Genomic DNA, 14,234 nt, shown 5'->3' on the forward strand with positions numbered 1-14,234 from the left:
ATTGTATTACATAATGCAAAGAGATTGCTGAAGTGTGACTTTTATATATTTTATGGACAGCTATAATTATGCTTGATGGTAACAAAGTTGTCCATTTTACAGTTTTATTCGACAATTGTTTCGATTTTTAACATTACGAATTTGCTAATACAGCAAGAAGCAGGCAAAGATGGATTGGATTTTTCTGATGTGAAATGCCTATAATAACAGACATGGGGGGGGACAGAGGGACACAAACCTGTTTTTGTATAATGACCCAGATGTTTCCCATCACCCGTCCACGATGGTCGCATCGACTTTGACATTCTTGACACACACCTGGTGCGATTGCTTGGCATGCATGAGAAAGCTAAAGCAAAGCAAGACCATATTAAAGCGAAGATGGTCTCTATTAGATTGAAAATGATCACTCGATCAATACGACCCCCTGCCTGACTAATCCATAACGTGAACATTGTTTCAGACCCCCGCGCCTTTTCCTGCTTGTGTCTTGGGGTGCTTAGACTTCATGGAATCAAGGATCAGCGATTAAATGTCACCTTTCAGCAACAACATTAAATAAGAAGCAGCAATTTGGCTCCTAGCAATTGCTAATTTCACGCCCTGATAAATGTTGCAGGAGCTAAAGCTTTCAAACTGCCTAAGATATTTCTTAAAGAGACGGCAACATATGCAGGTAAAGGCCTGGTGTGTTCCTCTGGGACAAACGCACACTTTCCTGTCAAGGTCAAAGGCGTTGTTTTGCTTTAAGCTAAATGTAAGTCATCCCTTATTACCAATTAAAAATTTATCCTGACCTCATCAATTAGATTTAGAGTGAGAGCTTTTTTTAAAATAGATATTTAAAATGCTGTCTTAAGAAATGATGGTGCATTAGGAGAAATTTGACATTTACCAGAGACAGTATACAGGGGCGTTCACACATACCTGTACAGTGATTTACTGCGAGCAGAAATCATTCATTTTCAGCGGCATGAGTGACACTGACCATTGGCAGTGCGATATGGGCATGTCTAGAAGGGCGAACTGAGATCGAGACCGACCACTCATACAAAGATGAATGGGTGAAAGTGGAGTGCTCAGTATTGTGGCTGTAGGATTGGAAGTCCTGTCTTTTAGGTAAAAGAGCCAATCGCCTTTATGTTTGAGGCTGTTTTTGAACTGTTAAATTTGTTAAATTAATTTTATTGCTGATTTGAAATGTAACCTTGAAAAACCGTTTTAGATTTTTTTTCTTCTTCTCCATTTGAATAGTTGAAGTATTTGTATAGCTGGAAAATAGAGCATAACAGTGACCGCTCAGTTTTCCAGCTGTCTTAGTCTCGGAAGTATTTTTCCAATTTATTCTCTCCATTGGCATTTCAAAATATTCTAAGCCATTGAACCAAACCATCAAGCTCCGATATGAATCACAACCTTTGAAGCAACGTACTATATGAAGATTCAGGAAAAACGACAAAGGTAAAAACCATGAAGCACTGCAAATTTTATAATCGAATAAAAAATTATGATACAATATCATACTATTCATAGTCATTGATTAACGACTACCGTTTGGGGTCATTAAGAAATGAATACTGTTTTTCAGCAAAGATGCATTCAATTGATCAAAAATTGCCAGTAAAGACATTTATTATGTTGCAAACGAGTTCTATTTAAAATAAATGCCTGTTTTTTTAACTTTCTATTCATCAGAGAATCCTGAAAAAGTATCACACAGCTTTTAAATAATAAGAAATGTTTCTTCAGCAGCAAAGCAACATATTAGAATGGTTTATAAGGGATCATGCGACACTAAAGACTGAATAAATTACACTTTAAAATATATTAAAATAGAAAACATGTATAATTATAGTAATAATACTCTTTTTACTGTATTTACGATCAAATAAATGCATTGGTGAGCAGAAGAAACATTATTGATTAAAAACCTTTTACCAATAGTGCAAATATAAACTTTTTTTTTTTTCGAAATATAATGTGCACTTAGGGAGACCATGTTGGTTATGTAATTTGCAACACTTCATGGGTGTAATCAATCACTTATACCGTTACTTACCACGATTTCTATTTTAAACATGATTATGATTTTTAATATATTATTATTATTATTTTTCCTTATACCAGAAAAATATACCATCACTTAACAACCTTCTCAGTGGGATTTTGCTCCCTGAAGTGGACTGTTGCGCTCTATAGTTGGCCTCTGAGTGAACTGACTTGCCTTAAAGGTACTTTGCATTTACGTACATCTAGAAGAGCATAACTTCAAGGATCTTAATTGAATAATGTACCACATTTTGTATGTTGCCAAGTGCTCGTGTGATAAAGCACAACCAATTTATCTCGCACCTACGGTGGCATCTATTCCAGCGACAGTATAGATAGCCATAGAAATATGCCCCCCCCCTGTGTTTTTTATTGCATACATAATCAAATTGATTTGACCAAGCAGTCAAACAACTGCAAATGAATGTGGTTGTATCAGCAGCTGGTTAGCTGCAAAAGACAGATAAGCATGAATGAACGAGAGCAACTTCTGTCTGACAACACTGTATAATCGCCATTATTTTGAGCCATAAAGTTGCGTGATTCATGTCGGAAGACCCCACCACACATTAAATCCAGCCTTTATGACTAGTGATTTGAAAGTAATAGTTTCCAAATGAGTTTCATGCCTTCTACAGCTCCTCAGAGGCCCGCTCTCCTCAAAAATAATCTCCCGTCGTAACTTTTCCGAGGAGTAAGACGCAGAAGAAGAAAAAAGCCAGTTGTCAGGAATAGCAGAACATTCTTTTTCCTGCTTGTGGAATTGAAAACACTCAAATGAAATACAACCTCTTAAATGACAATTGGGGAATTTGGTTTTCTTTTTTTTTTTACACAATCTATGACTGCCTTCCCCAGCCACGTGTAGAGTTTGTGAAGGTAAAGCTTTGCTGGCGTATTTGTAAATTTATGAGCTGCTTTGATAGAACCCTCTGCCATTTACAGCGGCCGCCTCGACCCCACACAACTCTCGGCTGAATTTATTTTCCGAGCATGCCTGCGTGTGCGCCCCGCTCGCCTCCGACGCTGCCTCTGAACATCAGGATGAACCTGATGGGAGACATTTCAAACAGGCCGATGTATGTTCTGGCTGTTTTGAACACCGGTCGTTGGGGGGGCCGGGATGGCGGGAGACTTCCCACCGTTTTCAATCTCGCCGCAACGCTCCTCGCATTCAGAGCAGATGATAAAGAAATGAGAGACCCCTGTGTTTTGTCACATAGCTTAAATGTAGAATTTAGGAGGTATCCATCGACCCCTGTCCAGCAGTTCACCTGTTTTTTTGTTTTTTTTCTGTATTGCACACTAGAGTTGCATTTTTCTCTTTGTTAGTTTATATCGTTCTCCAGCTGCTTTCAATGAGACTCGGTCCTGCTGCCACATGATTTGTCTTCCCATCTCTCTCTCTCTCTCTCTCTCTCTCTCTCTCCCTCTCTCCCTCTCTCTCCCTCTGTTTTTTCCATTGCAATGAAGCAACAGAAGAGCGTTACTCAATTCTGTTTGGATTATATTTGATCTCGATGAATTTCGCCCTCCTGTTCGATGTGAAACACATGTGCCTCAAAGCTCAAGGACGATCATGTCTGTGATTTGTTTTCTTCCAGTGCATGTTTTTTAAACACAATCTGCAGATTTTTAGAAGTCCTGTCGAGCTTACGAAGGCAAATCAGTCAGGTTTGTTCATGCTTTGCCTGGTGGGCCTTTAATAATTTACTATTATTGATGTTTTTTTTTTTTTTTTCTCATTATTATTTCTCTTTGGTACAATACAGTTTTGTTTTTTTAAATAGAGGATTTTTTTAGTGGTGTTTGTTGTAGTTATTGTTTGATTGTTCATATTTATTGCCCCATTTGTGTTATAGACATGAATGGCCCCTCATATCATGCATCTTATTCTGAAGAGTGTGGTATTATTTTTCTAAGCAATTGGAGGATAATCATAGAGAGGGGGGCTTCATCCAGTAAGCAACACCTTAGCAACGCTTTGGCAACTGTTCTTGCTTTGTGGTGGCAAGTTTCAGATGAGCGAGCACTCAAATTTGCATACATTGAGTGATGCACAGCAGCTTTGGTTAATTCTATACACTACTGTTCGTAAGTTTGTAAGATATGTTACATAGTTGTGGCTTGAAACTCTGAATGGTGCAGGCTGATAGGTCTTTAACTTATTGGTAGCAATGTCTGTGAATGTATTCGCAGTAGCAAGTCTCGGTACTTGCTCTGCAGCAACAGCGTAGCAGATCTATTCCGCCAAGACCAAATACATTAACATTGTCATATCCATTACCGTGCCAATCTCTATTACCATACCAATCTCCAGAGAGTTGTCATGGCAGAATTAATGTTTTTGGAAAAAAGACTTTTATTCTCAATTATGCTGCGTTTATTAGATCAAAAACACAATAAAACCAGTAAAGTTGTGAAATATTATTAAAATTTAAAATAAGTGTTTTCTATTTGAATATATTTTGAAATTGAATTGATTTATTTGATTGCAAAGCTACATTTTTAGGTAGCCATTACACTTCATTGTCACATTAAACATTTCTTATTGTTATCAATGTTGAAAACAGTTGTGCTGCTTAATATTTTTGTGGAAACCATGGTAATTGTTAAACCATGGTAATTGTCAATTTAAATTGTCCTTGCTGAATATTTTTTTGAACGGTGTTGTAAGTTTTAGTCTAGAGTATATTTATTATTTTGTGTCAATCGGTATTTTCAACAAAGTATTCTCTCTTACCGATCTTTAAGGCAACATAGTCTTTTTGACATTTGCTTTAAAACTACTACCAGCTGTTTAGTTTGTATTACATATATTGATAATGTGAGGTGCACCTATGCTGACATGATACAGAAAGCGATGATGGACACAGTTTCAGCTCATGATTGACAGTGGAAATGCATGGTGCGTCCCAGAAGACGTCGAACTGACACAGGCGTGTAAACAAAAGGGCCCAAAATGACTGGATTCAGCAGACTTTACTGACGTCTTAGTCTCGATTTCACTCGAGGGAAGGCGGTAAGCATTCATCAAATGATTGAATTTGTATTGATTCCTGCCATATTAGCAGTTTAAAGCAAGACCTCTTTTGACTGCGAGAGAGAGAGAGAGAGAGAGACGGCGCAAGAGGTTTTTGAATGATTCTGTTTGAAATAAGAATACGGGAGATTCACACTCAAATCCCTTCAGTCTGCATATCTGAATAAGAATATCTTTAAACGGGACAGGAGGGGGGAGAGCAGCAGGAAATCCAGCCTAACCGTAGTGTGCAGGATCAGGGGGGTTATTTACCACTTCGGCAGGAGGCTACGTGTTCGTAAAGAGGTCGTGCGGGAAGCCGAGAGTGGCTGTTAGCGCAGTGGGCGACGTGGAACACTCCAGCCCATAGCAAAATTAATTAAGCAACACTTTGCTTTTAAGTCAGAGGCTTACATGTGTTTTTCTTTGGTTGACATTGTCTGCCTTGAGATTATGAAAGCTTAGCTTTTATCTCAGACACTGATTGCTTTGCATTGTGGGAACAGGCTCTGCGTACGTTATGGCACGAGGAGACGCACTCATCAATAGCCCGATTTCTCCTTCAAGTGCTGCATGGATGGCTGATGAATGTAGGTTTATGTGCATGATATTGATGTTTTTCATATTCACCCATGGGAGCCACATCTTCCACAAGCTCAGACGTATGCATTTATAGATTACTAATACATTTCAGCTCTGTGTTTTTAATACAGATGGGTAATTCTGGTGGGTTTTGCAATGGGGGAGTGAGATCAATGCAAATGCATGCTACCCACAATAACCAGCCCTGCAAGCCACAAGAGAGGCAAATCTCTATCACTACAATGTCCTCGACTCGAAACCGAAGTGGCGTGCTGGGCCGAACCGTCCTTAGACTCAAGGTGGCTCGGAGAAATTGCTTTTGTCGGAGGTGGGCATCGGTTATTATTGTGTGTGTAAGCCGCTCCGGTGGGATTGAGTAATTAGGATCCTGACATGGCATCGGCGAGCCAGCCGAGTGAATCAAAAATGAAGGCAAATGAAAGCAAATTCCTCCGAGGAGGGAGAGGAGAAGTCGGCGCGTTTGCGCCGCTAATTTTCTAGGGCTCCTAGTTAGGTTCATTTCATTCCTCCCAAATGAGCAAAGCGCCCGAGCCCCGGCGTTTGATGCATGCCCAATAAATGGAATGAAAAAGCGACACATCTTTCTGTTGATTTTCTTGTTTATTATCAAGGGTAGCTTTGATTGAGGAGCAGTTTACATTCATGGAATCGTCTGACCTTTCCAGAGGCATCTGCCGAGCAGGCGTCGGGCACTCGGTGGAGAATGCGAAGCCGGCGCGCTTCATAAAGTGTTGAGAAATGAGCAAAAAATCAAAGCCGTCTGTTGGAGATTTTATTGGCTCGCCTCATATTTTGCACAATAACTGATCTCCGTCAAGCCAATGTAGCCAATTTTCTCAAGCACCGAGGAGAAATACATATTTTTTCCATCTGATTTGAAAAGCATGTACAAGTGCTTCCTAATCACTGCTGAAAACCAACACGCTCCTTTCTGATATGGAAGGACGCCAGTTTCAAGCATCTCTCTTTATTGCTGCCGTATTGATTTGGCTAAATGCTGTCTGAATTAGTTTAATAGTTTAGCAAGTTCTAATAGTTTATTGTTTTTTAATACTTCTTGAAGTTGGATCAATGACATTGAGGTAATTGTTTTCATAGAGGTTGCTGAGATTATATCTATTCTTTCTCTCCCTTTGTTTTGGTGTCAGCAAGCGGAGGTCCAACAGAGCTACCGGGAGGCTCAGAAAGATGTTCTGGATCAGATGACAGTGAAACTGAAGAACCAACAGTACTGCTCCAACAGCAGAAGTGTCGACTTCACCCTGATGTCCAAGTCCAACAGGTACGATGAGAAAGGTGACTGCTCAAAATTTAGCGAGCAGCTTAATTGAGATGCCTAATTTTTTGGTCATATTCTAAAGCAGCATTACATGTATCCTACATGGAGAATGCAATCCCAGAATGCACCGTGACTAGCTCAGTGAAAAAATCAATTCAAGCAGACAAAGTTAGGAACTGATTATTAATGCATTAAATGCTGAAATCGTGCATGTATTATATTGTTTTGTCATTCGTCGTCATTTTTAAATCATTTGAGAGCAGGTAAACATATAGTCTAATGCTTTAGCGTTTGATGATGAAAATGTCCTTTAAATTTCGTCATGTGATATATTTTTACGAATAAAAAATAACGACATTTAGCTGACAAAAATGTGCAATAAGATAAAAACGCTTGGTCAAATTGTATTAGACCAAACTTTAAAAAAAAAAAATATATGCATTATTAAATATAAAATTATTGATTGTATTATTATTGTATTATTGTACGTTCACAATGTGAGTTTCACATTTTTACTTCTTTCCTCCAAAGCCATTTGTTAGTGCATTATTTTTAGTTTTGTTAGCAGTACTTTTTGATTGAAATATTGGAATTATTGTGTATGCTTTGCAATATTTTTAATGACATTTTCATCAGTAACTACTTTCATCAGTATTACTTTTTTGGAAGCCAAGTTTTCTATGCCCTTTGGAGCCATAATTTTAATTGTGTGTGACGCATGTTGTTTTCTTGTGTAAAGCGTTGCAAATCCTTCTTTTAAGAGTTTCCGTGAGTATTATGATCAGAACACCAATAACTTAAACCAATAACGAATGTTTTTTTCATTTTCTTTTGTTTAAAAAAAAAAAACTTTCCTTTTATCAATATACCAGATTAGGTTTATTTTAAGGACTTGATGCAACCTTTCTCTAATGCCACTTAATGGTTGTGATTACAGACTTGCATTATCGTTTTTTTCTCTCCTAAAATGACTAATCCTTTTATTTGTGGTCCATTAGTCCTCTATCCCCTCTCTCTGTCTCTCTCTCTGTCTCTCTCTCTCTCCTGATCCAGTAAAGTCCTGAGCGTTAACCGCAGTGTCCGGACCGGACTTCTTGCCTTGGCTTTGAATCAAACATCGTTTTAATCCTTTTAAGCTTCTCGTCGTAATGATTTATTTTGCAGTAAAAAACCCATAATGATCCTTTGAATTTTAATGATGAGCTGCCTGCTCAAGGATTCATTGTTTTGACTCTTTGGCCCTTACCTTTACATGGAAACATGTCTTAAGGGAGGCGCTGTCGAATTCGATGGCCTCCGGTGCCTCTCTCCAGCTCGGCGGCCTCATCAAGGGCTGCCGCCCACCGCCGCGTCTCCCAGCATCCCCTCGCACCTGATAGAAACTGGACGCCTGCCATTCAGAAATCAAAAGCCCTCTCCAGAAGAGAAACACAACAGACAGCGGTGAAAAGGAGATGTTGAGTCCCCGCATTAGGCGCCAGGGATTAGCACCATAAATTAAAGTGCTCTTTCTATAAAACTGTCACTTCGTATGAGATGTGAGGGGTGTCAATACAGCCGGCCAACCTTTCCCTGTGAGGCTCAGGGTGAACTGTGATGAATTAGACCACCTCCCCCCTCTTAGAAAGGTGGCGGCAGTGCTGAGTGGGGGGCACGTTGACGTTAAACGGATTTGAAAAGAAAGAAAGATGGAGAGGCATCCATTTCTGTCTCACAGGAGTGTCAGTGCTACGCTGACCCGGAGGAGTCGGTTTCAAGTGGCTAACGACTAATGCGTGTCAACTAAATCGCTCCATGAGCAGAGCGAGATCTGAAGAACAGGTGGATGAATCTCACAAAACCGTTTCAAAAAAGCAATAGAAAGGAATGAGACATTGTATTTTGCTTAGACAGAATGAGAAGGGTTTTTTTTTAAATAGCACTATAACTAATAAATAATTTGTACATATTGAAATCCTTATCCCTTTTTTAAAACCCAATAGCCTTTAGTTGGCTTTGCAGCTGTAAACTTTGATTTGCTAGTTGCTATTGCTAGTCAGAAGAAAGGGTATTAGAGGAAAGGAACGTTCTGATCTGGAGAGCATTTTGTGGAAATGCAAGGTTAGTCAACATTTTCCTCAGAAGAGAAAAACATTGGAGTTTTGGAGTACAATAGCATATTAAAAGCTTAATTGTATCTTTATATGTACTTAAATTGAAAGTAAAGCTTATTTATGACATAAAAATAGTTTGCATTGGGGCATTATTTGCATGCACATTTTATGCCCCTACTTTTATTACTATCTATCTATCTATCTATCTATCTATCTATCTATCTATCTATCTATCTATCTATCTATCTATCTATCTATCTATCTATCTATCTATCTATCTATCTATCTATCTATTTTGTTTTATATTACATACAATGCACAGACATGATATTTAGTACTATATAATATAAAAATGTGTATATAATACAAATGTTTTATTTTATGATATAATTAACAATTTATACTATAACTTACACATACGTATTAAAGAAATTACAATAACTGATGATAATAATGGGAAAGGTTAAAGTTAAATTTCAAGATTAATTACAGTAATGAGAATGTGGGAGGAAAATGTGCATTATGAAAATAGTATTACTAAGCTTAATTTTTTTTTTCCATAAAATATAGTTTGTTTCTTTTGATTACGGGGTTACCCGTTTTTGTGAGATTCACCCAAGTGCAGGTTTCAATCTTCAAATGAGTTCTTGTTTTAGAGGAAAGGACGTACAATCATTCTGCTCACAAACCAAAGCGAGCAGGAGAAAATGATGCTGACAGAACAATATCCCATGATGCACGTTTGCTAAATGGATCTTGCATTTTTTTTTTTTTTTCTACTTGTTTTTCGTTATTTGTTGTTAATGTTGTTTGGATGCCCCGAGAGCTTGTTTTACAAGCATTTAGATTTATGTTAGTGTGAGAAAAAAAAAAGAGTGCGAAAAACAATACGGTATGCAAGAATACAGAAAGATGCTGTTTAACTCACAAACAGCATATTGAGTTTTAATATCAGTCGAAGAACGCAGCGCCTGAGGGAGTCTTCACACTTCCGCCGCACACGTCTGACTGTTTCTAATTTGCTGTCCTTGCCGTTTTGTTCTGATCAATGTCTTGCGTACAAACACGGCTCAAATTTTCACATGCTCCCCAATGTCTTTTTGTTTAATCAGCGCCTGCTTGGAAATGCTAATTTGCAGCACTATCCCTGTTGAAATTTCATACGTGCTAGCATTCGATAGCGCTTTCCTGTTTCTTTTGTGCCTGCTCTGAATTGAAATAAAACAGAAATGTTGATTTTTCTCTCGCGCCCTTGTTTGATCGTTATTTGTGTAATCTCATTCATAGTTTTTCTTCTTCAGCGACAACAGGAGCGCTTGTGAAAGCGAGAGGGGGGAAATGGTGCTAGTTTGACAGAACTGTCAAAGCGCTCGAAAGCTGTGCAAATTCCAAACAATTTTCCGACTAATGTTTCTAAACATGCGGGCCTCCTGCTGAGGCGCAAATCTAAGCAAAGCTCAGACGCTAATATGTTTGTTTGTGCATGTGTGTTGATGTTCTGTAATGAGCGTGCGGCTGCAGTGTAAACGTATGCGCATACAGTCATCCTAGTGCTGTTAAAAAACATTTAATGCGCTTCACCATTGAGCTGACGGCAGCGTTGAGCATGAGGGAGGTGAAGTCATGTTTAATTAAGACGCTCTGCCTCACGAGCCGTCACTCAGAGCGCAGGTTAAAGATCCCTTGTGCTCCCGGACTCTTTTCACACTTCACATACCCACGACGCACTGCGCCTCGGTGCACCGCGCGCTAACGGGCTAGTGTAATTACCTCTGCTTGTCAAATATTCACCCAGTAAAATATGTCTGTACACCGTCTCTCCAGACCTCACCTGAGCTGGTGAAGCTGTGAACTTCTTTCTGCCCTTCTCATATTTCTTCTTTTCAATCCAGCCTATCAGAGTTTGAGGCAGAGTACCAGGAGCTCTGGGATTGGCTGATGGACATGGAATCCATAGTGACGGACAGCCATGACCTGATGATGTCAGAGGAACAGCAGCATCACCTGTATAAGGTAAGCGGGTCTTTTGCTTTTAAAGTTGCTAACTACAGTCGACTCGATGACTTGATATATATGGTATGTGCTATGCACTACATGATGCTGGTCTTGAATTGAGGAATAGATCATTATTTAATGGAATGTTATTCCAGACCCATATGACTGTCGTTCTTCCGTGGGGGACAAAGGAAGATATTTGGCAGAATGTCCTGAGTGCTCTTTTTTAACTAGGTCTGTCAAGCTTGACAAACGGCACGTTAAAAATATCATAAATGTACTTTTTACAGAAGATTGCAAAGTCTTCTAACTACTCCATGTCAGAAACAGAACAAAAGTTAAGTAAAAATCTTAAATGAAACTCTCATCAGAATGTGTTGCATCAAGTATGAAGTACTTATGGTAGGTTTTTTTTTTTTGGAACTTAATTTCACAATATAAGGAAGATTATGTTGAGCAAAATAACTGTTCAACAGAAGAAAGTAAGTCATATTGAATTGGGACAACGTGTAAATGATAAGTGGGTGAACTATTCCTAATTTGGGAAAAAATGGCGAGTGGGGTGAGGTGTCTCACTTGTTAACAACTGGGCCAGATTTACTTACATCTTGCGCGAGTGCAAACCCTCTTTTTCCGTTAAAAAACTACTGTCAGGGTTTACTAAAGACACCTAGTGAAAAATTAGCGCTGAAAAGGCATGGACAGGGTTATTTCTGTGGCTGACCTTATTGCATATGCATTTGTAGGAGTTTCCCTTTCAGACACAAAATGAATGGGAGGAGAGTATTTAAATGAATCATACAAAGTGATTTACGCTTACTGGTGTTTACGGCATTATTTACCGTCCAAAAAAAGCACATCTTAAACCAGATGCTACCTGGTGGATTGCGTTGGTCATCATGGAAATGATCTGACTGCGTCTGTGTTCTTTAATTTGCGTGTCGATAGTAGATCACGCGCTGAACTTTCAACTTTTTTTTAAATTGCGCTCTCGCGCTAAATTGCCCTGTTTAGTAAATCTGGCCCCTGGTCTGTTAACCCAAAGGTTTAAACCCTTGAGGTGGAATTTCATGGCTTATCACCATTGTGCTCTCGGGCAAGACTTTTACACTGCGTCCTTGCATATCTAGCTGCAGAAATGACAAAAAGCACCTTAAAAATAACTTGAAAGTATCATGTATTTCCTAAAAATAATGAAGTTATGCTTGCATTCAGCTCAGTGGTCTCATCTAGACGAGATGCATCTGGATTGACATTGATAAATTGCAATACAGTTGTATTCTATAGTCTGGATATGGGTAAGAACAAATTGGAGTACTTATGGTACTTTTATGTTTTAGTTTTTTTGGACTGCATTGCCCATTTTAAGATCATGTCAAAAAAAGTAAAATAAAACTTGTGTTCAACAGAAGAAAGTAAGTCACACTGGTTTGGTGAGTAAAAGGTCGTTTTTGGGTGATATCCCTGGGAAATGGCAAGTGGGATGAGGTGGCTCATGGTTAAAGATCCAGGCTGGTAACCCAATGGTTGCACACTACCGGTCAGTTTGGAGTAGTTAAATGTTTGTGAAAGAGTTCTCTTATGCTCATCAAGGCTGCATTTATTTGATCAAAACAGCAATATTGTGAAATAATATAAACTTTTCTATTTGAATATATTACCTTTTAATTTTTTATTCCTGTGATGAAGCTGAATTTTCAGCAGCCATTACTTCAGTTTTCAGTGTCACATGATCAGAACAATCATCGTTCTAATATGCTTATTTGATGCTCAAAACAGTTTTTGCTGATTAATATTTTGTTAAGATTCCTAATATCCCATGTTCTAACAGTTGTGGCATGTCAGGCATTTTTTAGAGGCTTAATTACTCCACCCACCATTAAAACTCATTGGACCAAAAATAGTCCTCCGCATATCAAAAATGATCTGATTGGCTGAGATTGTTCACGTCGCTTGCGGTTCACTGTGGACGGACAAATTGCTTCATCGTGAAAAATTGGTGTTAACCCACAATTTTCTCCAGGGAGTCAGTCCCTGTAGCTAAACCTACTGTTAGTCACTTTGAATAAGAAATGGTCTGCTAAATCATGTATAATTTTAATTTTTTCTTTCTTATCTTGAACTCTGAACATATAATGCAAAATGTTAAATTATAGGTTTATCAGTAATATTTCAAATGAGCCTTGACTTTTGATTCTCTTAAACCAATTTAGCAAAACCACGGCTTAATATTACAATACTGCGAGTCGGCGATTAGATTGTCTTCCATTTCAATCTCTGTCATCATGTCACACTTTCTCCAGCCAGACTCACTTTGTCATTTTAACACATTTCAGTAAAAAGTTCATTTCAGAGGAACGAGAGAGGGAAATAGAAAGAGTGCAGAGCAGAGATAGTACCTCACCCTGTTTACAGTCCATGAATTTTTATTAGTCCCAGATAAAGTGGCCTGTATTGTATTAGGTCAATATGTTTGTTCATGATTAAAACAAACTGATTCTGCTCCTCCGTATTGATTGCATGCCCACCCGCCCTAATAAATATGTACTGGGCCTCCATGTTCTTTATCAGCTTTTTTTTTTTTTTTTGCTGGGTTCTCCTGTGACGCGTTATCAGCCCTCTATGTGGGATTGATCGGGAGAGGGGTACACGTGTAGACCGAGCCGGGGCTGGGACGGCGTGCTGTTTGCCCATGCTGGGGGAGTTTATCGTAAGGGGGAGAAAAAAGAGGGGGAGGCAGAAAGCCAGACTCGCCGGGAGGCAGGGATCGTAAATCGGCCTCATTTAGGCTTTCTTTACCGGCCTGATTCCGACGCTTGTCATCCTCCGATTGCTCCGAGCATATGGCATATTTCAAAAGAGCAGATTGTGAATCATAAAGAAATGAAATTAATAACCACCATACCCAACCCCCCACCCCAGCCTCAGACTGGAAACAACCCCTAATGACGAGAGAAATAACGGCACGCCTGCGGCCCCCTCTTCCTGTTCCTCCTCTCTCCCCTCTCTCCTCTCCAAACCTGCAGAGGTCGTGTTCAAGGTCAGAACTAATCTTCACGCTCATCGGGCGCACTGACCCCGCCATTTGTCATAGCTTACAGTAAGAAGAAACTGAGGAAAGATCAGCCTGTTTTCTGCTCTTTCTTAGTCTTGGAGTATGTTCAGCATACTAGCACACTATTTTTGCTTTATA

The 14,234-nt window shown here is 39.1% G+C and overlaps 1 protein-coding gene across 2 annotated transcripts in view; it reads left to right on the forward strand.

The window, feature by feature from the left end:
• The window catches only part of akap6 (A kinase (PRKA) anchor protein 6), a 164,656-nt gene that overhangs the window by 93,320 nt on the left and 57,102 nt on the right, over window positions 1-14,234 (forward strand). For both annotated transcript variants that reach the window (XM_084394075.1, XM_084394076.1), the window contains 2 exons: window positions 6,823-6,956; window positions 10,939-11,059. In XM_084394075.1, coding sequence (XP_084250201.1) covers window positions 6,823-6,956; window positions 10,939-11,059 — 255 coding nt within the window. The remainder of the gene's footprint in view (window positions 1-6,822; window positions 6,957-10,938; window positions 11,060-14,234) is intronic.

The sequence above is a fragment of the Rutilus rutilus genome (assembly GCF_951802725.1).
Source record: "Rutilus rutilus genome assembly, chromosome: 21".
NCBI classification, from domain to species: Eukaryota; Metazoa; Chordata; class Actinopteri; order Cypriniformes; family Leuciscidae; genus Rutilus; species Rutilus rutilus.